General features: G+C 46.5%; 1 protein-coding gene across 50 annotated transcripts in view; it reads left to right on the forward strand.

Annotated features, from left to right (window-relative positions):
• The window catches only part of SCRIB (scribble planar cell polarity protein), a 114898-nt gene that overhangs the window by 10119 nt on the left and 76963 nt on the right, over positions 1-27816 (forward strand). For 49 of the 50 annotated variants that reach the window (XM_052787993.1, XM_052787982.1, XM_052787998.1 and 46 more), the window contains exons 2-16: positions 10892-11009; positions 11264-11342; positions 12730-12819; positions 13551-13607; positions 17448-17511; positions 18773-18847; positions 18937-19081; positions 19433-19551; positions 20205-20404; positions 21221-21387; positions 21989-22113; positions 23305-23430; positions 24005-24238; positions 24689-25006; positions 27180-27242. In XM_052787993.1, coding sequence (XP_052643953.1) covers positions 10892-11009; positions 11264-11342; positions 12730-12819; positions 13551-13607; positions 17448-17511; positions 18773-18847; positions 18937-19081; positions 19433-19551; positions 20205-20404; positions 21221-21387; positions 21989-22113; positions 23305-23430; positions 24005-24238; positions 24689-25006; positions 27180-27242 — 1980 coding nt within the window. The remainder of the gene's footprint in view (positions 1-10891; positions 11010-11263; positions 11343-12729; positions 12820-13550; positions 13608-17447; positions 17512-18772; positions 18848-18936; positions 19082-19432; positions 19552-20204; positions 20405-21220; positions 21388-21988; positions 22114-23304; positions 23431-24004; positions 24239-24688; positions 25007-27179; positions 27243-27816) is intronic. The other variant, XM_052787989.1, reaches the window with a different exon arrangement.

Genomic DNA, 27816 nt, shown 5'->3' on the forward strand with positions numbered 1-27816 from the left:
ATCTCTCTCATACAGCTGGCTTTCTCCAAAGGCAATCCCACTGGCACAGTCGTCAAAGGCCAGCTCTTTCTTTCATCACAGATGTAAAAGGAGGGACCTCAGTTCTGTTCACACTTCTCCTACCTGTAGGTCTCTGAGACTGGAAAGGCAGATACGCGTGCTCCTGTGTCCTGATGCCTTGGCTGCGGACCACACAGCAGAGTCTCTGCTTCCTCTGTGGGCAATTGTTAAGATGTCAAGCCCGTGTTTAATCAGAAAAATGTGAATGAAACACAAGGCTCAAATATGTGATCTTGTTTTGCTGCGAGCATTTCGAGGAGCTGCTCGAGCTGCTGCATTTCACTGCTGACAGACACCTCCTGCCCACGGTGGCAGAGTCGCGTGCATTTGTTCTGGTTGGGGACCAACACACGGAGCTCTGCTCCATGCTGCTGCGAGCCCAGCCCATGGTGGCATGGGAAACCAGGCCCTCTTCTTGCTCATGAATCACCAGGAGAATTGTCATTATTTTCCTACTACACAGTCTGATCCTGCCTTTAATTAAACATGTGCTGTCCTGCTGAAGGCAGCGGGACTGTACCAGCAGGGTTTGACAGTTGGACTTGAAATTCTCTTAAGAGTAATGAGATGTAAGGAGGACCTCTCCTTATCACTGGCACTTCCAGGATCGGAAAGGTTAGCAAAACCTCTGCCTTGGATCCCCTTAGCCTGTGTTAGAGGAGAAGTAACGCAGCAGGTACTGTTGGTATGCCCGATCCCTGCAGCAAAATCACCTGGTCCAAACACCTCTGGCCCTGGGCCTTTGTCTCAGAGGCAGCCTGGACTGTCATAGGTTGTTTTTGAGGAAAAGGAGATGTCTGAGACCCGCTGTTTGGCTAGCAGAGCTTGGGAACGCCTTGATAGTTTCAGCTGCAGAAGGAAAAAGGTTTTGTGCAATTCCAGTGTAAAGACCGTGTTTACAGTGTAGACCCAGTTCCTGGTCTCCATATAAATTGTCACTGCCTTATTTCAAAGACGTTGGCCTATGTGTAAGATCATTATGACTCTATGGTTGTGCAAGTTGGGTGTCTGACGACTCTTCCCCTGGCACACGTCCTGCTCCCCTTCAGCAGTGCTGCAGCCATCTCACCTTGAGAAATGCCCCATCTTTATGAGGTATTTCAGTGAAGCCTGCTTAAAGCATGCTTGGTTGAGGGGAGAAACGTCCCTACAGCCCGATGGCCCTTGACAGCCACTCCCGTCCTGCCTGCTGTTTGCAGCAGGGGTCCTGGCACCAAGGCAGCCCCCTCCAGCTGTCTGTGCTGCAGAACCGCATGGCTTCTCCTCTGGAGAAACTGGTAGAGGAGCCCGGGCATCTGTTTGCCCTCCTCTGTCCCTCTTGGCCACCGTGGAGATGGCTCTTGTCCAGGTACAGGTGGGAGCGTGGGGGCTGGCTGTCGGAGGAGAGCAGCAAGGTGATGCTGGGGAGCAAAGACCCCCGTGTCCTAGTCCCCTTCCCCTGGGATTAGGCACGGTGCCTTTGGCAGGACTGACGTTTGGGGTGTGGAACGGGACAAATGCCACTGCCCAGATGCGTGGGACTGCTTCACGTTTCTCTTGGTGTTGTGCCTTAGTGTGGGGAGTGCGGAGGGGATCTCCTTGCTGAAGCAGTGGTGGGTGAGGGGAGGGCTGGCGTTCAACCTTGGGTAGGCCAGAAGCCCTTTTGCTGCTATGGCCTCGAAAAAACAGAGATTCAGAAGTCATGAAGCTAACCTGGGCCTGGGGCTGACCTGGAAGGGGGGAGCAGTCTGTATGCAGAAGTAGTCAATGTTTTCCAAGTCCCAGGCTTCAGCACCCAGACAGCTTTCTCTGCTTGCTTGGCTGTGAAGATGCGTCTTTCTGCAGATGGGATGGGAGCTGTAGGACATACAGGCTTGTGCTGCCATCATGTGAATCGTGGATGGGCGCAGGGCTCTGGCCTTGTTGCAGGGACGCTGTGGCCATGGTTGCCGCAGGTTGGATGCCGGTGTCGTGGGCACCGGCAGTCTGCATGGGAAGCTCGACGGGCCCGGTAGATCTGCATCCCTGACCCTGCCGCGCATCATCAGACTGCTCGGGTCGCTCCAGGACCGAAGCCCTTTCCCTCCCTCCTGCCAGAGCACTGGGCCAGCTCCACCGTGCCTCTTCCAAGCAGCCAGCAGTGGCGGCGTGGGGGTGGCTGGGGTTACCTGGTGCTGTCTGCCCCACTGAGCCGTGCTGGCTCCTTGATCATTGATCCCATTTGGGGAATGGTTGGCTTTCCAGGCCTGCCCTCAGGATTTTGTTGTTTCTGGAAAACGGCATAGTTGAGTGGTAGCTCAGAGGGTTTGTTCTGATCCTTTTATCCATTGTCCTTTCTCCTTTTTTCGTTTTCCACCTCTTGATCTGAGTAAGTGAGCAGGGGGAGGAGGCAAGGCTCTGCTAAGCATTATTCTGCAGCAGAAAGGAAGGCCTTGGGGGTGGTGCCCAAATTCCCAGCATCACTATCTGAATACTGTGGTTCTCTAGGCTAACCTAATAGCTCCATTAACCTTTTTTTCATGTCCTGGGGCTTTGCTGCAGCCTCAGTACTAATGCTGGGAGCTTCACAGATACGAACATTGACAGTCAAAGAGGCAGGATTGAGGTTTGGAGAAAGTACCTCTCGTCAGCAAGCTGAAGAAACACAACTTAGTTGGAGGCATGCTAATTGCAGAGGGGAGGATGGAACCTCCTTCAGATGCTTTCTAGGGCCTCTGAAAGGCAAAAGACTGGGCTTACAAGGGCCTTTTATGACTTTGCTGTGTGTATACTTGCAGTGTGCGACTTTGCATCTACCAGATTGTTGTGCTGCTGTTCAGAGGGATCTTTACAGTCTGGAATAACGGACCAACAGGAGTTTCATGGAGTCCAACAAAGGGAAATGCCAATTTCTGCACCTGGGGAGGAATAACCTCATGTAGCAGTACAAGCAGGGGACTGACAACCCGAAAAGCAGCTTTGCAGAAACTCTGGGGGTCCTGGTAGACCACAGGTTGACCAGCAGTTAGGAAGAGTATTGCCAGCTGGTCAAGGGAGGTGATTCTTCCCCTCTGTTCTGCTCTGGAGGACTGTGTCCAGTGCTGGGCTCCACAGTGCAGGGGAGACATGGACATACAGGAGTGTGTCCAGTGAAGGGCCACAAAAATGATTAAGAGACTGGGGCATCTGTAATATGGGGAGAGGCTGAGAGCATTGGGAGTGTTCAGCCTGGAGAAGAGAAGGCTTAGAGGGATTTTAGCAATGTATATATGATGTCAGGGAGCAAAGGAGATGGAGCCAGACTCTTGTCCCTGCCATTGGACACTACTGACAAGAGGTAATAGGCACAGAGTGAAATAGAGGAAATCCTGTTCAAACATGAGGAAACGCTTTTTTTTTTTTTTTTTTTTTTTTTTTTTTTTTGTTATGCTGGAGGGCTGGTCGAACACTGGAACATGTTGCCTGGTGAGGTTGCAGAATGTTCATCCTTAGAGATATTCAAAACCCTTGTGGACACAGCCCTGGATAACCTGCTTTAGCTGACCGTGCTTTGAGCAGCGGTTGGACTAGCTGATCTTGAGAGGTCCCTTCCAACCTCAGCCTTTCTGTGTTTCTGCTGGACCTGCCTCCGTGATGCAAATTACCTTTTTGAGTGAACTGCTGTATTTGGAAATCTGCATCCCTCACTCACTGTTCTGCTACCTACTCTTTTGCAGTTTTGCAGACATTGGCTTTCTAGAAACTTACCCTGCTCTCTTAGTTTAGCTGGAAGTTCTGTGCTAGTGTTCCTAGGCAGTGAGATGCCTGCCTCATGCTGATCGAGGCCGTGTGTGAAGGCAGTGGCGGCTGGCTCCATTCACTCTTGCAGAACAGGAGGCGGCTGATGCAGCCAGTTCTGGAGTTGGACAGTCAGAGTTCCTCACATAATGAATGAGGAAGGGGTACAGGGGACTGTCAGACTTTTCTCTCTACTCAGGAGTTAGGCATCCCCCTCTCAATTTTGGCCAGCGCCACCTCTAGTGCCACCCATCTGCATTGCTGGGGAGCAGTCATGACATGTTGAGGCTATGAGGCCAGAAGCTCATTTCTAAATCAGGTGGGTATTTCCTCCTTCCTGGGCTCAGTCTGCTTTCCCATGTAAGAGCGACCAAAGCTGGAGCCGTGGGCTAACCTGGCTTGTAAATTAAGTGCAGGCAAAACACTTCATGTATGTATACTGAACTCCATGGGATCGGGGACTTTTGTGCTTTTGCGTCTCACTCAGTGAGAAGCTCTGCAAAGTAGGGTGTTGGGCACCCTTGCATTATCAGTAAGAAATGTGTCCTAGATCACTGGGCCTCGGCATCAGTACGTGAGGCTCAGGACTTTCTCAATACACAGGTATTTCAGTTCCTCAGCAGAAGCCAAAGGTGAGTCTGCCAAATGGAGCCTGTATGTGCTGCTACCAGTGTTTCTTGTTTTCATAAACTGGCTGAGCCTGTTATTGTTTCTCTGGATAACCTCAAATAAAACCACAGTGTGCTGTTTGGAAATGTTCCTTAAGTAGGACTGACCTAACCATTGAAGATGAGTGCTGTGTGGTCAGGATGGCTCTCTGCTTGGCTGGTTGTAATATTTCAATTTGAAGCTGACATTTCTTTCCCTTTGCAATGACGATAGTTTTGACTGTCATAGCAGTAATTCTGCTCTATTAGCCTAATATTTTTCTTTTATAAAATTACACCCAAGGCAGTGGTCTGAATCAAGAGGTTCATTAATAATTGCACTGGGGTTTCATCCTTTCTCACTTCTGCATATATCATCATATTTCAGTATTGAAGTAGGTCTTCCAAAGTTGCTGAGGCATCAGTCGTTGTTAAGGCAGAAGTAAAGCCTTTCCAGTTTAATTGTGGGTAGCTGGACCTAGCTGACAAGCAAGTGTCGTGTACTCTCACAGGAGTAGAATAAATAGCTCAGGGTGGTCCATTAGCTTACCTGGAGTTTCTTGGGAACCCAACCATTTATAGCGGCTAGCAGTGTAACTCACGTAAGTGTAGCTTCCAAGTGACTGGTGTGGTTTGATTGTGAAAGGTTCGTCACAGTCAGGGGTCTCGTAAAGTTTTGATGGTTCTCTTCCTTTGTTTATATTGGTTGCACACTTCAGTGTTTGCCTGGCAACAGCAAAAAGGGACATTTGAGGCTTTTTATTTGGTTATGCAAACGGACCTGTGAATTTGACTTCGTGTTGCATGTACTGTTGTTGGCAACGTTCGTTGCGTATTGTACATGGCCACCTCCTCTCCGCTCTTCCCGTCGGACGATGTGCTAAAGGTGCTCGGCTTCCATCCTTGCTCCGTGTATTCAGAGTTCAGCTCCTTGCGGGGTCTAGGAGGGTGCCCTGGCATCGTGGAGGGCCAACAGCATACTGGACGTACTGACAGGAGCGCACCCAGAGACTGGGGGAGCGATTATTCCCCTCTAATCAGCACTCCACAGACCGCACCTCGATACCGCATCCATTGTGGGGCCCGCAGTACGAGAACGGCGTTGCCAAACTGGTGTGAGTTCAGGAGGGGGTCTGTAGGGTGGCTGGGGGCTGAAGCGCTTGCCCTGAGAGGACGGGCCGCAGGAACGGGACTTCTTCAGCCTGGAGAAGACACGGCTTCGGAGTGACTTCATAGCAGCGTGCCGGTGCGTGCAGGAAGGTTATCAAGGAGACGAGGGCCGGCGGTGCGTGGGGGAGGACGAGAAGCACAGGGCGGCGTTGAACGAGGTGGTTCCCTCTGGGTACAAGGAAGCTTTTTTCACTGTGAGGATAAGTAATCGGCGGGCCCAGGGGCCCAGAGGATTTTTCGATCCTCATCGCTGGAGGTTTTGAAAGACTTGACTAGACAAAGGCCTGAGCAACCTGGTCTGACTTCATGGCTGACCCTGCTTTGAGCAAGAGGTGGGACTAGAGATCTCCCGAGGCTCCTTCCCACCTGAATTATTTCATGACTCTGTCATAAAGGTCTGTGATATACAAAGGATTAGAAGGATATTACTTCCTTGTCCCTTTTGACTGAAAAATCCATGGATCTAGGTGGCTTTGGTTTTTTTTTTAAAGAGATGGAAGTAATTGAATTTTGGTTTAGAAATTATAGATAGCTCTTGAATGACTTCTCATACATTTGCTTTCGTCTTTAGAGGGGCTGCGGAATGAGGATGTTGCATCTGAAAACATGCTGCAGAGCCTGTATTCCACATTTTTCTGTCTTTTTTGCAATGTTATAATTTTGTGGAGTATTTCTTATCTTTTGGCTTGTAGTGCTTTACAGGCTCTTTATACCTTTCACTAATTTTCAGCCAATCAGTACATTAATGAGAGCAATGGCCTATGTATTTCCAATCCGTTATGTTGCAGTTGCTCTGCTCTGGATAGTGTAAGAGTTTATGCTCTCTGAATCTTATTTGCAAGACAATTTTGTAGTTGTTTTCCATCTTAGCCATCCTGTAACCGTTCACACACTTCAACAGTAGAATATGTTTGTAGTATATTCTAATTTACAAAGGTTTTCTCGCCCCTAGTTACCCAACGATGCTGTTAATATATTAATACACCCCCCGATCTTTGTCTTGAGCCTTTTTTTTTTATTTGTGATAACTTTCATCATACTCTGAGCTGGCCAAATTCCTGTGCACTGGAGTCCATTTGTACTAATCCATGTTTGCTCTTTGTGGTCTTTAGGCTTCTGGTATGCCAGGAAACAGTGAAAAATTGCTGCTTGTTTTTTTCTTCAAACTACTATTTTTGATCTTGTATCAGTCTAGTTTGGACACTGAAAGATCTAGGTCATGCAGATTTGGTGTTTGTTTTTTTTTTTTTTAATATTCAGAAAATCTTCAAGTTGTGTATGTTTCATCTTCACAGAGACATTTGGTATAGTGCTAAATTTGTGATTTTTTTTTTTTGCCAGCTGTATGAAACAGGGTTAACATTGATTAGAAAAAGGGATAATTGCCAGACTCCAAAGAAACATTTGCTTAAGTTTTCACTCTTAGTTCCAGTAACAATTTTAAAATTAATTTGTTCTCCATTTCCAGTGTCACAAATGAATCTCTTGTGCAGTCCTACTTTGTAAATTTGACTGTTGGACTTAAAAGTTGAAGTACCCAGTTCACAAAATACTGAGCTGAAAATTATATGCGTCGTGTGTGTTAGATACAGTGTTTGCAGTCTTATCAGTTCTTGATTACATCATGTTGCCATATTTTACATCATATTAGCTGTAGTTCCAGTAGACATAAAAGCAAAGTTTGACTGCTTGCTAGTTTTCTAAAAGGTTTGCTAGCATAATTGGGAAGCACATCTGTTCTGTGCTTTTACGTGCTTGCTCCTGAAGACGGTCCCACCTCTGAACAGCAGCTGAACAACCAGCATCTGTTTATTTGCTTCAGCAGTGCTGGTCTACCTTTGCATTTCTATGATGCAATGGTGGTTAAGTCTACTAGACTGGTTATGGAAACATCAGTATGCTCTGTTGGCAAAACTGTTTGTGTGACTATAGTAAAGACATTCATGAGCAAAGCAGTCTGTCAAGGGAAAATACAGACTTGCTGGTGTATCTGTGCTTCAGCTAGCAGTATTTCACTGACACAATCCTGTTGGTAAGGGGTTAATGATGAGTGAGTTGCTGGTACCTAACAATTAACAAGAAGGTTTTGCTAGTCAGAGTAGACGTGGTGGCTTACTTGGATTCTGCTTAACTTTCTTTTTTTTTTTTTTTTTCCCCCCAAATATAAAATCTTAATTCTTGCATGGGAGTACTGTAGTTCTGCATTTGTTTTCTGTGAGGTCCACTGATGACTTTTTACTAGTTTGAATTTTTGTCACGTCAAAATATTTTATTAAAGTCCAGCTTAACTGAATCTTAAGAAGTAGGATGTACTACTCTTGCTGTCTTGCGGTTTGCTGAATGGAAAATTGTGTACAGATCTGATAATAGTCTGTCAGCACTGTGAGGTTTTGTTTTTGGAGGGTTTGTTTTACCTTTTTTTTTTTTTTTTTTTTTTAAAAGAAAAAGCTGGGGGAGAAAAAAATGCTGTTTAACTGATATAAAAAAGTAGCACACAAAGCAAGGTATTTTGGAATATTTAGTCGATGTCTCCGTGAAGCAAAGTTAGTTGGATGGGAAGCATTGTGAAATTGTCATGACAGCCTAATTTTGAGGCTTGGTCTGCACTTGGCTTCACAGGCATGTCTGTGTGCATGTAGATTCTGATTATTTTCAGTAAGGTAGTTACGCTCGTAAAAGGCCTGTTACACAGTTTGTTCTGTTAAATTGCAATAAACTGTATGGATACAACTGCTGTGCCAAAGAAGTGTTACGTTGTTTTGATTTTGATGACCTAGCTAAGAAAGTAAAACTTAACTGTAGGTAAAACCGAAGTCAATGTTCACAGCTACCAGTTTGCCCCACAGATAGTTAGCTCCTAAATCTCTATTGTGTCAATAAATGCTTCCCATATATGTTGCACTGCAACATATAGCATGATTTTATTCTAGTTTATTCTAGTTTGGGTTTGTTTTTTTTTTAAGTGTGCACATCTATTTTGAGACTGCCTGAAATCTGTAGGCAGAAGTGCTAAAAGTTTGGACTTTAGATGTTCTGTTCCCTTTGTTATTTTCCAGCTTGTAGACTCTAGCAGGTCAACACAATGTCTTGCCTGGAATTTCCTTGCATTCTAAAATTAGGAGAAGGATCTAGGAAACAATAGCAAATCAAGTCTCTAAACCTCCTGCTCTGGCTTGAACCTTTGTTGTCATTTAGACTTTCACCTACTTCCTTTCTTACTACACTGATTTGCATTAGATAAACTGAATTAAAAAGAACTTATGCTGTTCAGTGTCAAGAGGACTTTTTTTTTTTTCCTTCTTTTTTTACTTATTATGGTCTCCTGTACTACTTTAGGACCTCAGGAGTATGAATTTCATATCACTGCTGTTCGTCCCAGAGCACTTCTCCCTTTCAGTATGGGGAGTGATGTGGAAGCACAACAACCTCCATGTAGCAAGGGCCGTGTTGTGTTTTGCAGTCCCTCAAACATGCACTTGCACCCAGCAGCGCTTCCTGACTGAGACATCTGTATGGGAAACTGCAGAGGTTTTGATGTACAGCAGAGAAACTTCTCAAGTTACATTATTAGACCTCATCTTCATCACTTCTAGTGGGGCAAGCAGCTCTCTTTATGGTCTGTGTATCTTTTCATGGTTATGTTGTGTATCACTTTTCTTTCCCTACCCCTCCCTTGTCTGGTCTGTATTATCGTTCTTTGCAATGTTATGGGTGATAGTTGTGGGTGTCCCACGACCCTGAACCTGAACAAATCTCAATAACCCCACAACCGTGCCTGGGGAGGTACATTTCAGCAACCTTTTATGCAGATGGATTACCAGAAAAGCAACTGAGAAAGAAGATTCAGACCTCACGTTCTTGTTTGGTCCTTCTCAGTGTGGTCTGTGTAAGTATCCCTGACTCTTTGGACATGTTTTCTGATCTGTAAGTAATCCTGCGATTACATCTTCTGTTGCTTACTGTAACTCCCTCTCTGCCTCTGGTGTAGGACAGACAGGATGATTACATGGATTAGAAGTGGCTTCTGTGTGTCACTTCGTAGACCTGAGCTTGTTCCTAGCTTCATTGCTACTTTCTTTTGCATCACGGGTTGAGTTATTAGCTGCTTAAGGTTTGGCCATCTAAAACTCATAAAGTGTTAGAGGTGACTTAGAGGACTTGTCTGTGCTGTGGCAGAACCCAAGCACACAATCGGAGACACAGTCTTACTATGTGTGTGTGCAACAGTCTCTGCCTTTATCTATTTGTGGATTATGGGTAGACTTCTTAAAACTGTCTTATTTTCTGCAGTGGCCCAATATTGTCTGTGTGTTATTCCCAGGCACCCTGAAATGATCCAGGAAATGGAGCAAACACCACAGCCTTGGTTTCCATCCTGTCTAGTATCCGATGTCTGACAATACTTAGAAACATCTGCAAGATTTGTTCAGTTGATAATTATAGTATGTTGTGTTTATTAAACTTACTGAGAGGATGTTGGTGTCTAGAAAGAGTATGATTGATGAATCTTGTAATTTACCATTTATATCTAATATAATTGACTTCTGAGAATAAGGATAGGTGTGAAGAAAAGTTGGATGTTGTTAGACTACGAGACCTCTAGAGGTCCCTTCCAGTCAGTATTTCTATGACTGTGGTGTTTCTAGAAAGGAATTTTCTTTCCTTCTCTAATTCTTTGTTACTTGGGCCCTACAGATAGTTTGCCTGCTCCTTTTCTTTTCTGGTACAAGTGGCACAAACACTTTCCCTGTTGGCGTAGGCACCTGTCACTGATGTTCTGACAAAACGTACTGTACGGCAGACGTGTATGACAGCAGGGACAGGACTTTGGTCTGGAAGTCCCCTTATGTTTCTCCTTTGTTGGCTTCTGTGGACCAGACTCATAAACACTGTAGTGTCTGCGGGCAAGCTGCTTTATAGTGACTTCCTCATGATGATAGTATTTGAATGGCTAAGATGAACTGTTACCTTAGGAAACAAGGAACATCCATTTTGTATCCTACAAGGGAGGGAGAAGAGCAGTGAGATGATAGAGAAGTTAAATGAATCGTCAAGGTGAACTCATTAAATGCCTTTCTTCTTTCACCCTCGTCTCTTGTAGACCTTAATCGTGGTTCTAATCTGTGCAGCAACTGCACTCTGAGGACCTCACCAGGACAGAGGTTATGAGAGAAGGCAGTTGTCTTCTCCAGGGATGGATGCTCAGGTTTGCCCTGAGGTGAGAAGACAGGTTTTCCACAGAACTTCTGCTGACCCAGTTTTGTTGTCTCCTGTCATAGCCGTTCTTTAGGCTTCTGAACCTGCGCAAGCTGGGTCTGAGTGACAATGAAATCCAGAGACTTCCCCCTGAGGTTGCCAACTTCATGCAACTGGTGGAACTGGACATCTCCCGTAACGGTAAGGTCAAAGCTCAATGGGGAGTGGGTGCCGCACAGCCCTGCTTCTCTCAGTGTAGCAGTACTACCTTGTGCACTCATGTTCTAGAAGAGGCAGTACCCTTTCACAGTCCTGCAGAGTGCTCTTGTGGGTCCGGAGCTAAGAAAATATGTTTGTCTTACTGTGTCTTAGGCTGCCACCAGTACCTGGTGACCCATTTTCCACATGATAGGCTCTTCTCAAGCCTCTTTTTTTCTTTCATGTATTTTTTCCAGACATTCCAGAAATTCCTGAAAGCATCAAATTCTGCAAATCCTTGGAAATCGCAGACTTCAGTGGGAATCCTCTCTCCAGGTAGGAAGGCATATGCAACCCTTTTGTCCAGCTGAGTATGAGAGTTGAAGTTCCTCATTCTCCCTAGCTTTCTCTGGTCTTCACCTTGTAATTGTCTTCCCTTGAAGTCAAGGTCTAGGATCACCCTGCCTTTGCCAAGATGCCTGCTCTCCTGACAGGTGGAACGCTCAGCATAGGGAAGAGCTGGTGTGTGCTCCCTCTTCTGCAGAGCCTATGACTTGGATTGATGAGCCTTTAGTCATACTGTTGCCACTGGTGTGAATGGTGAGGACTTTTGTCCTCTTGGAATAAGTTTGTTACTCCTTCCCCAGCCCTTCACCCTGGTACACAAACCAGAATGGATGTGGACTCATTGTACTACAGAGGAATAGAGAAAGGCCTGCATGCTATCTTCTGCTCTCTGTCAGTCAGTCAGTCCTTTTTGCTCTCTTTCTTATTTATAACTTAGGATGGCCGTCCTTTGAACTCTGTGTTTGGTCGGTTTCCCTGGTATCCCAGTGCTCAGAGCTATGTCCAAGAACAGGGCTCTCTGCCTTGTCTCTTCAGTCTTCTGTCTCTACAGCTCTTAATACCTAATGTTTTGGGAATTTAAGTGTGGCTCCTCTGCCTTGGTGAACCATGCTTTCAGGCAGTGGTGTCTTGATGCATTGTCGGCCAGGGTCCCTGTAGATGCCTGTCTGACTCCAGATGCCTGCTGCCCTTTGTGCTTCTGGGCAAGCACTGCGCAAGTCACCCTTTAAATAGATTTAACTCTCTGCTTCCCTCTTGTGGTGCCAGACACTGCCAGAATGGGGCAAGCTTTCCAGTCGGTGACAATCCCTGTACCACAGGAATGACCACCACTTCTACACTAGAAGTTATTTGTCAGAGTCTTTTTGCGTCCCAGAGCTGTAAGATGTGTGTTGTGAGCAATGGGGCAAGGAAGCTCCAGGAACTGCCTGTGAACAGCAAAGGATTTCTCATTTTCACAGTCTTTCCCTGTTCTATTGCACCTTGGAGCTGTTATGATGATACTACTTGGTCCTGGGGAATGCTGCCGTGTCATCTGCAGAAATATCCTTGGATGGGCATTTGGATTACTTGGTAGCCTTCCCTGCTTGCAAGTTTGAATGATCACATGGCATAATTTAGTCTGGGATTCGTATTTGAATACTGCAGAGCCAAGTTTGCACACTTGTAGTGACTTCAGTGCAAGGGGGTATTGTTGTCTTGGAAATGGGGCATATCCTGGATCAGGAGCCAGGGTCAGAGTTGGTTGCTGCTCTTCTACTTTCCACATGTTGATACCAATTGGGATAAGACTGGCATTTGGGGGTTTTAAGTGAGGAATTTAGGGCTTGTTTTGTGCGCAGAATTAATGGTGTTTTGTTCTGTCATGTTTTCACAGGCTTCCAGAGGGCTTCACACAGCTTCGGAGCCTCGGCCATTTGGCCCTGAATGATGTGTCCCTGCAGAGCCTCCCCAATGACATTGGCAAGTGAGTATGCCGTTCCTCATAATGGGGAGGAGGGGTGGGGTGGGGACACCATGCTGTTTGGGTGTTGACACTAGCAGAACTTGGAGGGAAAGAGCGTGCCATCCCAGTTATAGCTTGCCACTGTACTGAACATACTGTGTAAGTACCTCTAAGCATTATTCTTGTTAAAAGACAACCTTTCTAAAAAGGTTCCTTTCCTGGTCTCAGCTGCTTCTCCTCCTCTGTGGTCTGTGGCACAGGCAAGGAGTGCATCCAGGCTTCCCAAATCCTCTATCTTTCCTTATTTTATGAGTGCCCATTTGCTGCTTTCCAAACAGGTGTGGTCTGTCTGATGATGTTGAAATGATTTATGCTGCTAGCAAATGGCCAAGGCAAAGCCCATGGGCTGCAGTGCCCCCGCTATGGGATTTGGCTTTCTACACATGAGGGATTTTATCTTTTTGGACAAACAGTCCTGTATGTGATACCATGTTTCCTTGTCCTGAGTTTGGGCACAGTGTTGTTTCCCCATGATATTGCAATAAGCAGTCACCTTCATAAGAAGTCATTTAAGGTCCTCTTTGTTTTTTGTTTTCCCCTGTCATCTCCATTCATGTGTACACACATACTCATGTATATGCATTCGTGCAGGTCATGAGGGGTGGTTCCATGGGAAGGGATATGAGCATCTCCTTGTATCCCTGAAGCCCCGTTCAGTGAATCTGTCTTTCTTGCTCCCTTTTCTCTTGCAGTTTAGCAAACCTGGTGACTTTGGAGCTACGTGAGAACCTTCTAAAGTCTCTCCCCACGTGAGTGTCTGTTTGTTGGCTTCAAGGAGTCTCCTGCCTGATCATTCTTGCTGATTCCTCAGGGACTTGCTGTTTCTGTAGTACAGGCTCTAGCGCTTTGCTTGGGAGGGCTCAAGGCTTTGCATAAATTAGCTGCATCTTGCTGGATTTCTGTAAATTGGGGTGAGGAGGGAGAGAGATGGTACGGGGCTTAGAAGGATGTTCAGTCTGCACTCAGCCTCTGTGTCAGGATTGATTTGGAATAGACAGGGTTCCACAAGAAGGCTGCTGGAAATGGTGAGAACCATTTTTCCTGGAGAGGTGGAGGAGATGATGGATTCCTCTGGAAAAAGAGAGAAAAATGTACTGATGTGGGTATAGGAAGAACTCTGTATACAGTGACGTTCATAATTTGAAGAGCAGCAGAATACGGCTGAAGATACATTTTGCTTCTGACATCTCTGTTTTCTTGGGTACCCCTTCTGGTTGTTCTGGTCGAGCAGTTTGTGGGAATGGGTGGGATAACTGGCTTTCCTGCAGCAGACAAAAAATAAGCCAGCAAGAGAGAAGAGGTAAGTCTTGTTAAAAGTTTCAGAGAGTTAGGGACAGAGATGAATTCCTGGTAGAGGATCTGGTTGGTACAGCTGATGCTATCAGGTAGATAGGATGTGGAGAACTAATGAGTCTGTACGTTAATCTCTGGTTTGAAGCCCATAAGAGTTGTTTATTGAGTTTTCTAACCTACATTAGTGCTGTCAGCTTTTTTCTGCCTGCTTATCCATCCAACTGATGATTTCCCCAGTCTTCCTTGAATATATGTTGGAAGGGATTCTACCTGACTTCTTTTTGAATAGCAGTGTGTTTTGGGGCCACACAAACTCCTCAGTGAATATGTGAAGCATGCAACTATTGTCACCTTCCCCAGTGCCCTCTTTACTGTTCATGGCAAGTATTCAATTTGGCTACCTGTACTTACCCCCGTTGCTCCTGTGCTTTATTTAAAAAAGAGGGCAAAGGAGCATCTGATGATACAGTGTTCAAGCAAGGGTTTGAGACTCTAAGCAGCTAGGGCTTTAGTCTTGCTTCTTCTGTGATGGCCTTGCCTCCCTCACTGTGAGATGTTGCTTTGACTCAGGCATATGCTCTTCCTGATGGTTATTTTCCTCTGGGACCTGCAAGTCCAGGCTTTATATGACATCAGTTATATCTGCTTGTAGAATTCATGTGTCAGCTTTGACCCAGAGGACAAGACACTTCCAAAAAGGAGCTGAAAGAGTCTGCACTGCGCAGTTCCCAGGCTTCACATCTGGTGATTACACAATGTAGAAGCATAGTTCAAATTAACACTGTCATCTTGTCTCTGATGCCAAAGTCACTGGATCTTTTCTGCACAGAATTTGTCAGCATTAACACCCTGTCACAGAAAGGCGATATTAAGAGACCAGCTGAGGTGGCCCCACATGGAATATAGCCACAAGGGAGAACCTGAGAGCCAAAGCTTCTTATGCCACGTTGAGAACAGGCAAGCAGGAGAAGTTTGGGTCCTGGTGTTGGGACCCACCGCTCTCTGTTCCTTGTGTTCTTTGTGTTCATACAGACAGGTACCACCACTGTGATACACCATATAAACGAAGAGGTGCAATAGCTACATCCAATGTTGGCCTTTCAAACTGCAATGAAGAGTTGTCCCAATGGCTTTTCACCACCTAGGAACCAGCAAGTATCTGGAGTTTGAGAATTCAGTCTGTGACCAAACCCGTATGGTTTCTGGGGAGATCTCTCATGCCTAGTGCTCCCTTGTTTCCCTATGTTAGATTTGTATGCCATCCAGCAAGATACTTGTAGCATGCTATGAATTTGGGTTTTTTTCCTCTGAAAGATAAGTCCAGGCTTGATAATCGTTCTGCAGTACAATTCCAGCTTCTTTTCATCTTTCCCTAATTCCCCAAATTCTACTTTTGGATGATTTCCAAAAGTAGAAGAGGATCTTGAAGACCAAGGCAATTTCATCAGATAGGCCAGTCAAATATGAGATCAGAATCAATAGCTAAAGAAATTTCAGTGGTACTGTCAGGTACTTTACCCAGGTCTGAAGCTCTTGTACTTCGTCTGGTTGCAAATTGTGCCCAAGAATGGCTCCAAACAAGTCCAGGTAATCTTGTCAAAGAGTAGCATGACTTATCAAAATGGATAATGCTTTCATTTTTCAAGGTTACTGAGCCCAGTAGGTGGATGGGCTTCAATACTGTGAATTTGTGACTACATAATGCATCAGTGTCCTTTTGATTTTTGTTGTTGTTGAGCTCCTTAAAAGATCCAGCTTGCAATGACCTTTACTTGTCAAAATTTAATTTAATTGGTTAGTCTTCTGTTGTCACCTGAGTTCTGAAACAGTTCATCTTGTACAGCTGATTATCACTCCTCATCTCTCCCACGCAGATGGGATGCAGCTTGCCAATAATTTGGGAAGGCTAGGTCTTGATGTATTCTCACGGAATAGCGGAGGGTGATCTATACTGAGGCATTTTGCAAGACCTCATATATCAACATGGATTCCACAGCTCACTTGTCCCTATTTTGGGAATTCAAACCGTGAAGGTGTGAAGGGACGGTCAAGGCTGCTTCATCCTTCAGAGAAGTCAAAGAGCAAATGTACACTCATAATGAGAGACTGCTATACAACAGAATCCTTTTGATGATCCTGTTGATAAACCTTTGCTTGAGTTAATACAGTATCTCAAAATCCACCACTGCATAAGGTAAAAACTTGGTTTTCCTGTGTAGCCCAAATATTTTTATAGCCTGGCCCAGTTAAGACAGATCTCTTTTGTTGCTTTCTCACAGATTCGCAGCTCCCAGCTTCCTTAGTTTGGATGGTGTTGAGATGTATCGCTCTATTTCCAGAGAAATATAGTGATTTCTATATTAGGACAATTTCTTATGAAGAGAATAAAAAGAACTGAAGACCCTCCCTACTGGGGAAGTGGTCAGGGCTGGGATGGCAGTTCTGCCCTAGTGTAAAGTGAGAGACAGCAACCCCTGTTCGGGGTAGTGGGAGTTGGAGTTGATGGAGTAGGACTGAGAGCTGAGGACACATGAACACCTGGGCTATGTCAGAAGAACTGAATCCTGGTTTTGTGGGGCTGTAGACTGCAGGCTTTTATATCACCAGGTCGTAATGTGTTTGGATACTCGGGGCACATCCTTGGACCACCAGTGTTGACAGGCTTTGGTTCCCATGAAAGCTTCTTGCAGTATCTTGCCTAGTGAGCTTCTTGTCTGTATGTCTTGACCTCTTCTGAGATGTCATGCCAGTGTTGTCTTTCCCTTTCTCTTAAGCAGCATGGGCATCCCATTCAGGGAAACTGAGGCTGTTGAATTTGTCATTCCTGCCTCTCCCTGCAGCTATGCTTCCCTTACCCCCCAAATATGTATTGTCCTCTGCTGACTCTCTATCTGTTAGTCTGTGCCTAGGTCCCCATCCTTGCTACAAAAATGGGCAGCAATGTTAAGGTGTGGCTTGTCATCTGTCATGTTTTTGCTCAAAGAGTATTTTACGGTGGGAGGGGGAGAAGGCAAATTGGTGACAGCGTGGAAACTGGCCACTTTGGGAGTGCTGGTGCTACTGAACCCAATTCCCCGGTGCAGGTGGTCTGGCTTGGGGAAAGGTACCCACTCCCCTAAACCGCTTGGCTCAGAGGGACTACAAAAAAGGTCAGAATTGCCCCACCTGTTTCAGGAGTTATTAAAAACTATGTAATTTGTGAGATGTGTGTCCCAGATGCTAACCTTCTGTTTGTTCTTTCTTTTTTTTTTTTTTTTTTTTCCTCTCTTCCCCTCTCTACTCCGTGTATCTTGCAGTTCACTGTCCTTCCTTGTCAAGTTAGAACAGTTGGATCTTGGTGGCAATGACCTGGAAGTACTGGTAGGTGAGGGATGGTGGGGAGGGAATATGGGTGGTTGGTAGGGGCAGAACCATTACCTCTGTGGAAGCAAGTGGGTTTTCATCTGAAATGCAAAGAAATAGACCCGCAGGTTGTTTGGGAAGATTCTGATCTGCCCACCATGGCCTAGTCATTGTTCCCAGAATAATGTTCTCTTCATGTGTTGGCTCTTGTCTTGCTTCCTGCTGTCCTCATGCACAGCTTCCTCTGCTCTTTCCAAGCACTTTTGCTCTGGATGTTAATTCTTGCTATCTAGCTGCCTAAGGATCTTCCCTTTCCAGTGAGACTCTCCAGTACTTCCTTTCTCTTCTGTGTTGCACTGCCCCCAGCTGTTGTTTTTCACTTCTGCTAGGCCAACTTTCTGCCTTTCTCCTTTGTGATTTGATTTGTCTACTGCAAAGTGCAGGACCATTCCACGTTGTTCCTGGCAGTGAACTCAGCCAAACATGGGGTGTGTGCCCTCTGGACTGGGGTGCATCCATGGAGGGCTCTGAGTGTAAGTATGCTGAGAGCCAGTGCACAGTCTCGAAATCCAGCTTGTCTTGACATTCAGGGACCTCTGGTGATATTCTTTAATTTTGCAGCTATGGATTAAGCTGTTACTGAATCCTGCTCTTAATGTTCTGGAATGCTTTTTGGCAGAAACCCATCTAAACTGGGAGGCAAAGGAGTTTGTGCAGCTTGCTACGCACAAGGCTGCAGCTTACTTGTGAGAACAGTTGTCTGACACGTGAACCACACTCCAGTGGTGCATTAACTCCAAACCCAAATGCTAATCAGTGTGTGTGGTGTTTGTGGAGTGATGCTATGAATGTATGTATACCATTGCTGATGGTGCTGCTATATCATGTTGAGTTGGCCAGTGTTATCCAAATGTTTGTTTTCATGTCTGAGAGGAGGAAGAGGAGAAAGACTCATTTCTTCCGTAAGGCCAGAATTTCCAAAACCCTGTTTAGTTCTTGTCTTGCCTGCTACCGGACAGTCCTTGCTGTTGTCTTCCATGTTTCCTGTTGGGACCTTCTGCAGCCAGTATGCCACCCCAGACATTTCCAAACATATGTGCTGCTATATTGTGGCACACCAACACGTTAGCTTCATAAACCATTTGGTGAATGGTTCTAGGAGGTGTGAAAGCAATAACAATGTCTAGCTTTGCAGAGGTGTGGTGTGATTTGTAGCATCCTAGAGCGGGTTCTCCCCTGTGGAAGGGAGTGATGCTATTACTGTCCTGCTCTGTTACAGCCAGATACTCTGGGAGCGCTACCAAACCTGCGTGAGCTTTGGTTAGACCGGAACCAGCTCTCAGCCCTGCCTCCAGTGAGTACCTGTTCAGAGCCATTGATTCACCACTTTGCTCCCTTCCTCAGCTGCTCCCTTGAGCCATAGTGTCTCCTTTCTGATTCTAGGAGCTGGGCAATCTCCGCCGCTTGGTCTGTCTGGATGTGTCAGAGAACAAACTGGAGCAGTTGCCCAACGAGGTCAGTGGGCTAGTAGCACTGACAGACTTGCTCCTGTCACAGAACCTGTTGGAATGCATTCCGGATGGGATTGGTGAGTATTGCAGGATGGGGAGCAGTGCAGGACTTCACCGCCTTGGCAGTGCTCCTGGCAGGGGGGCTTCAGGCAGGAGTGTGTGTAACAAGGTATTAAGGCTTGATGGACATAGTCGCAATAGTTGAGTGCAGAAGTAGTAGATGATACTGGTGAGCAGAACTCTACGGGACGAGTTCAGGTCCTTGATCTGCATAATGCCCAGGTGAAACCTGTGAACAAGCCTGGTGGGGAAGAAAGGTAGTGCCTGTATTGTTAGGTTACATAATCCCCGATGGGAGGCCAGATGAACATAGACCAGCATCATTTTCTTTGCGGCATAGTTCACACCTAGCTTGTTGCCCTGGCCAGGTCAGCTGAAGCAGCTCTCCATCCTCAAGGTGGACCAGAATCGGCTGACAGAGGTGACAGAGTCAATTGGGGACTGCGAAAATCTGTCAGAACTCATCTTGACAGAGAACATGCTGACGGTAAGTACACCAGCAGCCATGCTGCCTCTCCTGTGCTGTTCAGTTTAGCCACATGCTAGGGATCTTTTCCCATCTTCTGGCCTCTGAGCCGTATTCCTGAGCGTGCTCCAGCTGCTCTCCCTTCAGCTGCTTTGATGCACAGGGTTTCACCTAGCTCACAGGCTCTTGAGAAGACCCTGGTGGAAGCTGCTTTCTCCTACTGTTTTTTTTTTTCTCTGAAAAGTTCTCTAGGATAGCTAGGATGCTGGCTCTAGGATAGCCAGTCCTGAAGCCCATCCAATCTGATGGGAGCAGGACTACATCAAAAGCTGTGTTTGGCGAGGGGCCATGGAGTAGTGTAATTTAAAATGGCCCTGCTCCAAACTGCTCATGATTTGATTGTTAAAACCCAAGCATTGGGAATGGACAGAAGAACAGGAAAAAAACCTGATTAGTGGTGTTCTGAGTGTGCTGTGCTGAGGTGAGGAGTTGGTGTGTAGCAGTCTGTAAACCTGAGGGAAAAATCTGTCCCAAAGTTGTAGTGAGAACTTTATTAACAATGTGTCTGTTAGGACAGAATGCAGCTTTTTTTCCCCAGATAGAGGGCTTTATGCCTTTATACCTTTATTCTACTGCTCTGCTCTTTTGCAACTGCTGATTCATCTGCTTCCTAGGCCTTACCAAAGTCCCTTGGCAAGCTGGCCAAGCTGACGAACCTGAACGTGGATCGGAACCGGCTAACGTCCCTTCCAGCTGAGATTGGAGGCTGTGCCAATCTGAACGTGCTGTCCTTGCGAGACAATCGCCTGGCCCTCCTGCCACCAGAGCTTGCCAACACCACTGAGCTTCACGTCCTGGATGTGGCCGGGAACAGGTCAGCAGCAGGAAGGGTAAACAGGCTTGTAGGCATGTTCTGAAGGAGGCTGCTGTGAAGGAGCAGCATGGGCTGGGCCCTGGTGTGTTTTGGGAGACACTGGATCTGTGCTCATCCCAGGATCCGCTGTTTGGAAAAGCCCAGACCGGCTGCTTAGGGCTCTGGAAAGAGGACATGTCTCTATCAAGCTTTGCCCGTTAAGCCCTTCTCTGTGTTTCTTGAATACAGGGTAGAACTAGTGCAGAAGCAGGGAGGCATTTTGCCATTTGTGGAATAAAGATCAGGGGAAATCCCTGGTCCACTGTCTGCCTTCCTGCAGATTTTGTAGTTTGTGTCGTCAGTCCTCAGGTGATTGGTGCCAAAGCCTTGTTTATGATGTGCACAACCCCACAGTGTGCAAATATCTGTGATCTGTTCTGAAAGATTCTGCACGTTTTAGCTGCAGTTCTGTTAGCTGAGGCTGGTATTTTTTGTAGCAGTTGGAAGCTGACCAGAGCTTCTGTTTGGAACACTCCCTGTATACTGGTCTGTGAAAGCATAATTTTTCTGTCTTCAAACCCCTCTTCGAAGTTCACCATTTTCACATAGTTGATGGGAGTTGTCCTCTGCTAAAAACTGGTGAGGATGGATTACTGGAGTCCAGTCTGTGGCTGTAGCAGAGCCATATGCAGCATGAGCCAGCTCCTTCAGTGTAAGAGTGAGGGATCCTGCAGTGGCTTGGCTCTGTCCTTCTCCAGTGCAGGTGAGGCTGCAGCTGAGTTGAAGTTCCTTCGTTACCAAGTAAGTTTAACCAGCAGTTCTTCTTTTCTTTTGCAGACTGCAGAACTTGCCATTTGCTTTGACAAATCTTAACCTGAAAGCCCTATGGCTGGCAGAAAATCAGTCCCAGCCCATGCTGAAATTCCAAACAGAGGATGATGAAAAGACAGGAGAAAAAGTTCTCACTTGTTACCTGCTTCCCCAGCAGCCCTCTCCTAGCCTAGGTAAGAGACTGCATTATGAATGCCGTTTGCAGTACTGTGTACTCTGGAGAGTGCGGTAGGGAAGAGGCCCTGAACCTTCTTGTCTGCTTGGTTGGACTGTTCTTCTTTACTGTGATACCTGTAGCAGACCTAGGCTCCTGAATGGCTGGTGGCAACTTTCCAAGGCAGAGATTGTTAAAACTGAGAAATTGCTTCTCTGCCAAGTGGTAAAGAAGCTGCAGCCTAGTCTTCAAGTCTTCTGCTTTGATCTATTGACCGAGTAGTTCATTCATTGTCTGCGAAGTTTTCTTTCTGTCATGATGATATTCTTGTGTCAATACTTCTGATTCGTGCCTTAATCCTTTTTTCTTAGCTCTTGAGTAAGGAGTGCTAGAGCTGAAGCATTCAGGTCCTTTTGTAGAGGCTGCTATAGAAATGGTGGGAGACGTACAAGAGGGGACAAGATCTGGAAGCTACATCCTTTGTCCTCAAGGCCTCTATGGTTTGATGCCATGGGCAGATATAACAGAAGTGCCTTAGTGGGTTGAGAACTGTCTTTCATCCAAGCCTAAAACCCTGCTCCTTCAGAAGGTAGCTCCCACTGGGTTATCTTTCTCCGCAGAGAATCTTTTGCAGAACAGTGTGGATGAGAGCTGGACGGACACCAATTTAAATAGAGTCAGTGTGATTCAGTTCCTGGATGAACCAAAAGTAGATGATGAAGAGGAGTCTGGAGCTGAGAGACGGGTAAGAAGAGTTTCTGGAGGCTTGTTAGCTCCCTATGGAAACATAGACACAATCTAAACTTTTTTTCATAAGATGGGGAGCCATTCGTGTTTCACCTTGTAATACAGCTGCAGACATGTACAATACTTTTGCAGTCCAGAGGGCATTTGGTGCCCTGAGGAGACAAGCAGGTATGAAAGATAATTCCCTGAGAGCCTTTGTGCAGATTCTCATTTTGACTGCTGTCCCGTGGGAGTTGAGCTGTACCTGCTAACCTGTCCATGGAGCATTTGGGTGGTCCAGAGATACTAATAGTCAGAGCACTGTCAGGACTGGATTTTAGTTGACCCCCCTCATGAGGAAGAGCTGCACAGCCAAACTCGAGCCAGGCAATCTCCACCCCTCCAAGCATGGAGCCAGATGCAAGCCCATGTTGTGGAGTATCGTATTACTAAAGTAGCTAAACATTGTAGACAGCCAGCCTCAAAAACTGTGGAAGATTGCAGATGCAAAGGGTAGGATAAAAGTTTCAGTTTTCAGCAAGTACTCTATTGGTTTAGATCTCCTGCAGGACTTTCTCCCCTTTTTATGTTGTGGAGAGAGATTCTCTGGAGATCTGAATCTTTCTGATAAATTGTGTTTGCATCTGTCCTTGCAGCATGTGTATGCTGCTGGTGTTTGGAGGTTTTGTGGGGTTTTTTTTTATTGTTTTTTAACATTTTTATTAATTTTAGAATACTGTTTTTCTTGACTCTTAGCTGGGCTGAAACTAGGTAAGCATCACAAATTCTGGTAGCATACGGGCTTGTCAGACATGTTAAGAAACACCAGAGGGATTAAGAAGATGTTCCACCCGTGTGTTCCTTCAGGGGTTTCTGTGTTGACAGTTTCATGTTTACTAAGCCTGAAGCACAATTTAAAACTTCCCATCTCTATAATTCCTCCCAATCCCTCTATCAGATGGAGAGCAGGATAATATCCGAGAGAGAACTCTGATAAGTGTTCTCTGCCTCCATTTCTTCCCTCTTCCCAGTTGCAGGCTATAGTAGTGGAGATGCCCAAACCAGATCCTGCAATGTGACATTTAGGTCATGTCCAGCTGGGGCTCTAGCACTCTGATAAAACATGTTATTTGAAGTGGCTCAGTCTTGAGGCATGGCACATGCTGCTCTGACTGTTGAATCTCCTGCTCTGAGTGTTTTTCTTTGGCAGGGCTTACAGCGCAGAGCAACTCCTCATCCCAGTGAACTGAAGGTTATGAAGAAAGTGATTGAAGTTCGGCGCAATGAGGTGTATGCTGCAAAGCCTGACGCAGACCTGAATTCTCCTAACTCAGAAGTGAGTGCTGTTCAGTGAGTGCTGTTCACTAAGTGGATAACCATAGAGAACATGTAGTGGACTTGGGGAATGGGGAGGCAGCGTGTGTAAGCTGGGCAGAAAGAACTTACTTTGGGGAAAGATTGGAAGGGATTGAGCATGGATTGCCTGGATTCCAAGGGTTGGAATCTGCATTGTGGTGTCAGCTGGGACCACTGAGATAGAGCAGGAGATGTAACCAGGAGACAGAGAACGGCGTAAGGGGAATTGTGTGCATTGGTACTGCTTTTGTCATAATACAGGGAGAGGAAAAGAAGGCTCTGATATTCCCAGTAAAGAATGATGGGAACGGAGTGCTCAGAGGAGGCATCTTGCTGCCCAGGTGTGTGATACTAAGAATAAATGCGTACACAGATGGTGAAACAGGGGTGGACCTAGGTGAGATGCAGCAGGCTTGTCAGGGAAAACAGCGGGCAGCCTGAAGAAAAAGCTGGTTCTGTTGGTACTGGTTCATGCCCCACCTCGCACCAGTCACTCTACATTGCTCCATCTGCTGCTTTGGTTTCCATCTTGACTTTTACAATCATCTTCTTAGGAGAAGAGGCTGAGCGCCATGTCAAATCGCAGTGAGGACTCCCACCTTTCCAACAGCACTGCCTCTGCTGACTTTAGGGGAGAGGAGCAGGGAGAGGAGGGAGAGAGGAGCTGGCCAAATGGGCAGGTGCCTGAGATGCAGGAGCTGGAGAAGGAGGCAAAGCCCAGAGCTGAAGAGGAGCATAAGGAAGCTGCTGACCAAGAGGAGGAAGATGTGGAAGTGGAATACAATGAGGTAGGAGCCTAGAAACTGCAGCAGGGTTGTGATAAAAAGCAGAAGGACTTGAAAGTTTCAGAGAAAATGGTAAATGGATGTACAGAGTGTGATTTGGGCATCACTGGAGGCAAATACAGGCTGTGGAAGCCAAGTGCAAGTAGAGATTCAGGCAGCCTGTGGGAGCTGGGTCCATGGGAGACTAGGAAGGACAGTGGGAGCCAGACAGGGACTATGGGAATATCAGGGTTACAGGTTTGAGTGCCCTAAATCCCTGGAGCTGACAGAAGATGTGTCTGGGTGAAGGAGTCAATATGGAAAAAGGCAAGTATGGTGAAATTTTAACATGTATTCCTGCATCTTCTTTAGCATAAAAGCAGCAACATTGGCTTTGCCTGTATTGGTAGTGGGGGAACAGCAGGTTCTGCACTACCTGAGGTTCACGACCTTTCTGGGGCTTTGCCATTGTAGCCCACTGTGCACTTTGCTGAGGACACACTAATACGGAGTGAGGATGAGGATGAAGATGAAGAGCGACCGTTCCCAGTGGAGAAACAGAGGCTTATCCGCAAGGACACACCCCATTATAAGAAACACTTTAAGATAACTAAACTGCCCAAGCCAGAGGCAGTGGTGGCACTCCTGCAGGGACTGAACAGTGATGGAGTCCCCAAAGAGGAAGAGGAGTTAGGAGGCTGCAATAACAACACAGAACCTGAGGATCAGGAGGAAGCATGGGATGAGGATGACAGAAAGAATGGAGCTTTATCTGCTCAGCCATCAGTGAAGGTAAGGTCTTGTGGGGATTGGGGAAGGTCAGAGGGGTGCCAGACCTCCCTTCTGCTAATTTGAACTACCGACCAGGTTGATGTGGTACCAACAAAAACGTTGGCAGGAGGCTCCAGCACTTCAGGAGAGATATGCTGAGGGTGGGAGAGCTGAAGTTCATTCTGGGGCTCATATAATTGTCCATGAGCTGTGCTATGTTGCTTATGTCTGACTCCTTGCGCTGTATCCAGATTCTTGCACCCTCCCCATTATGTGTGATGTTGTGTTCTGTGCTGCAGGAACAGTTCTTTTGTCCCGTCACTGACAGGTTCTTCCATTCCTTTCAGTCACCTCCTTGCTTGCTGGTTGTTGCACCTCATTTGCAACAGGATGAGCTTTATCCCTGGATGGATCTAATCTCAGGCTTATGTTCAGGCTGCTTACACTTGTTTTTCTGTCACAGTGCTTCCTGGAGAGGAGTGGATAGTGAGAGCAGACAGGAGCATGCCCTTCCCGTTGGTTCCACCCTCTGCCTGCCCCAGCGCAGATGCAGTCTGATGAAGTGTGCATTGGGATTTAGGGGAACTTGTGCTCTGGAGTTTTGCCATTGCCATGGGGCCACGATGGGCCTTTCTGGTTATGCTGGGAGCTGATGAGATACGAGGTCCTTGGCTCTACTCAGCTGAATCACCATGTTTGGTTAGGGACACACATTGATTCTTGCTTGAGGAAGATCCTCTCAGTGGAATAAGAATATACTGATGAGGGACACTGCATGAGGTTAGACCAGTTCTTACTGAAGTTGGTGTGATGATTTTGTGAGGTGTATTTGCCAGGCAGGGATTAGGATGTAGCTGAATCTTCATCATAGTCTGACACCGACAGATCTCATCAGTGAGATGTGAGTCTCTGAACTGGTGGAAGATGCTGGAGTCAAATCTGTTCTTGCTGTTACCGCATACACTCCAGACTGTTGGGATCGTTTCCACCCCACACTGGAGTTCAGATTGCTTAGGGGAAGGTTCTTGCACTGAAGTTAGCTTTGGAGCCTTTCTCTCAGTGGATGCTTGCCTTGCTGTATCTAAGCTGATAAAGCTTGTCCCTTGCTCCCTAGGGATGAGGCATGTAGTTTCCTTACTGTTTGTGAAGTTCTTCAGAATGAAAAGGAGTTGCTGCTGCTTGTAAGAATGTGTGAAGCCATCTTGAGTCCCCTTCATCCAAGACCTGCCATACTTGGGAAATGCCCTCACCCAAAAAGCTTATTTTAGTCAGGGCCTCAAAGCTGTGGATGCACTGACCCATTGGTAAAACCTGTAAAGTCTACATAGATGTTGAGACCACAGGTTTGGTGTTATCTGTCAGAAAGTTACCTTTGTTATTGGCTAAGCCTTCTGCCTGGAAATCACAGTTTTCCTTTTGTGGGGCTGGGTTGGATGCCTGCTCCATGAAGGGAGATTTATTAGCTTGCCTCCTGAGCTGCCTTCGAGAAGTGAGAATGTGGGGAGCAGTGTCCCTGTGCAGTGGAGATTCAAGTAAGAGGTGTTGCATGCATGCATTGAAGAAGAAGGTAGGACAGGGTGTGCAGGAGGCTGAATCCTCAAACCAGAGGGGTTTTTTGCAGAGACAGTTGGTTTTCAAGAGAAATTCTAAGGTTTCCTTCATTTGGGAGCAGGATCCCTGGCTGTCTGGCAGGATGCACTGTTCCACCGGAGGCTCTTCCCTTTGCAGGAAGGACCAATGCAGTTTGATTTGGGATTGCTTCATTCCTGTGCAGCAGCTGGGTGGCACCAGAGGTCCCTTTGTGCTTTTCTCCTGTGTTGTTTAATCCTTCTTCACTGAATGTCTTGGTACAGAGAGGACAAAATCAGTTAATAGTGCTCAGCTTGTGAGCTTGGTGGTCACAGCCTCAGAGTGCCAACACAGACAAAATATGGCCTTAAAGATGCAGCTTCCAGTTAGCTGGGCCACAGAGCGCTGACACTCTGCATGTTGTGAGCCCTGGGAGCAGCCCTGTCGCTGGTACTTGGTGGTAGGTGGTAATCAGGAGTGGCGTGAGTGGGGTCTGCTCTGGTGCTGTGTGGCAGACCTATCAGAGTGGTGTGCATTTGTGTGTTGGGTGGTGGTGGTAGTGGTGGCGGGTTTGGTTTATGCTCCACTAATCCGCATGCCTCTTTGCTGGTTCCTGTCCTAACAGGGGGTGTCGTTTGATCAAGCCAATAATCTGCTGATTGAACCTGCTCGCATTGAGGAGGAAGAGGTCTGTACCACTCCTACTGTTCTCTCTCTGCCAAAAATCATTCAGTCTGCTTGATTTGCTTCCCAGGCTCACCCATTGTTGTAGGGGAAACTCTGATCTCTCTGGGTCAAGTGGCTTCTGGACCTGACTGATCACAAACACACGATGATTGTTTCTTCCCCTGCTTTCACCTCCTTTCCCTACTTTTCCATACCTGAGGTGAGAATGGCTGCTGCAGATCAGGAGTGAGATGGAAGAAATTTAAAAAAACAAAAGTGGGCTGAGGTGGAAAGTTCAGTTCCTATTTGCTGTGCACTGAGGAAAGAGAAGGTGGAAGAAAATAAATGCATATTTCTGGGAGTGGTGGGTAACCCTGAAGGAGTAGAGGCTTCAGGAACCTGCGGAGTGCTGTGTATGACCCTTTGGGAGAGGGAGGAGGATCTAACTCAGGACGCTGTGCCATTGCATGAGAAAGGTGGACTGGAGCTAATGATTTGTGCATTTCACGCAGCCCCCCTGTAGAATCCCCTCAAGTCTTCAGATGCAGCACTGTGGGATGTCAGAAAGGGGCAGGTAGCACTAGAGGGTCCATAAA

The sequence above is a fragment of the Harpia harpyja genome, chromosome 5 (genome assembly GCF_026419915.1).
Source record: "Harpia harpyja isolate bHarHar1 chromosome 5, bHarHar1 primary haplotype, whole genome shotgun sequence".
Lineage (NCBI taxonomy): Eukaryota > Metazoa > Chordata > Aves > Accipitriformes > Accipitridae > Harpia > Harpia harpyja.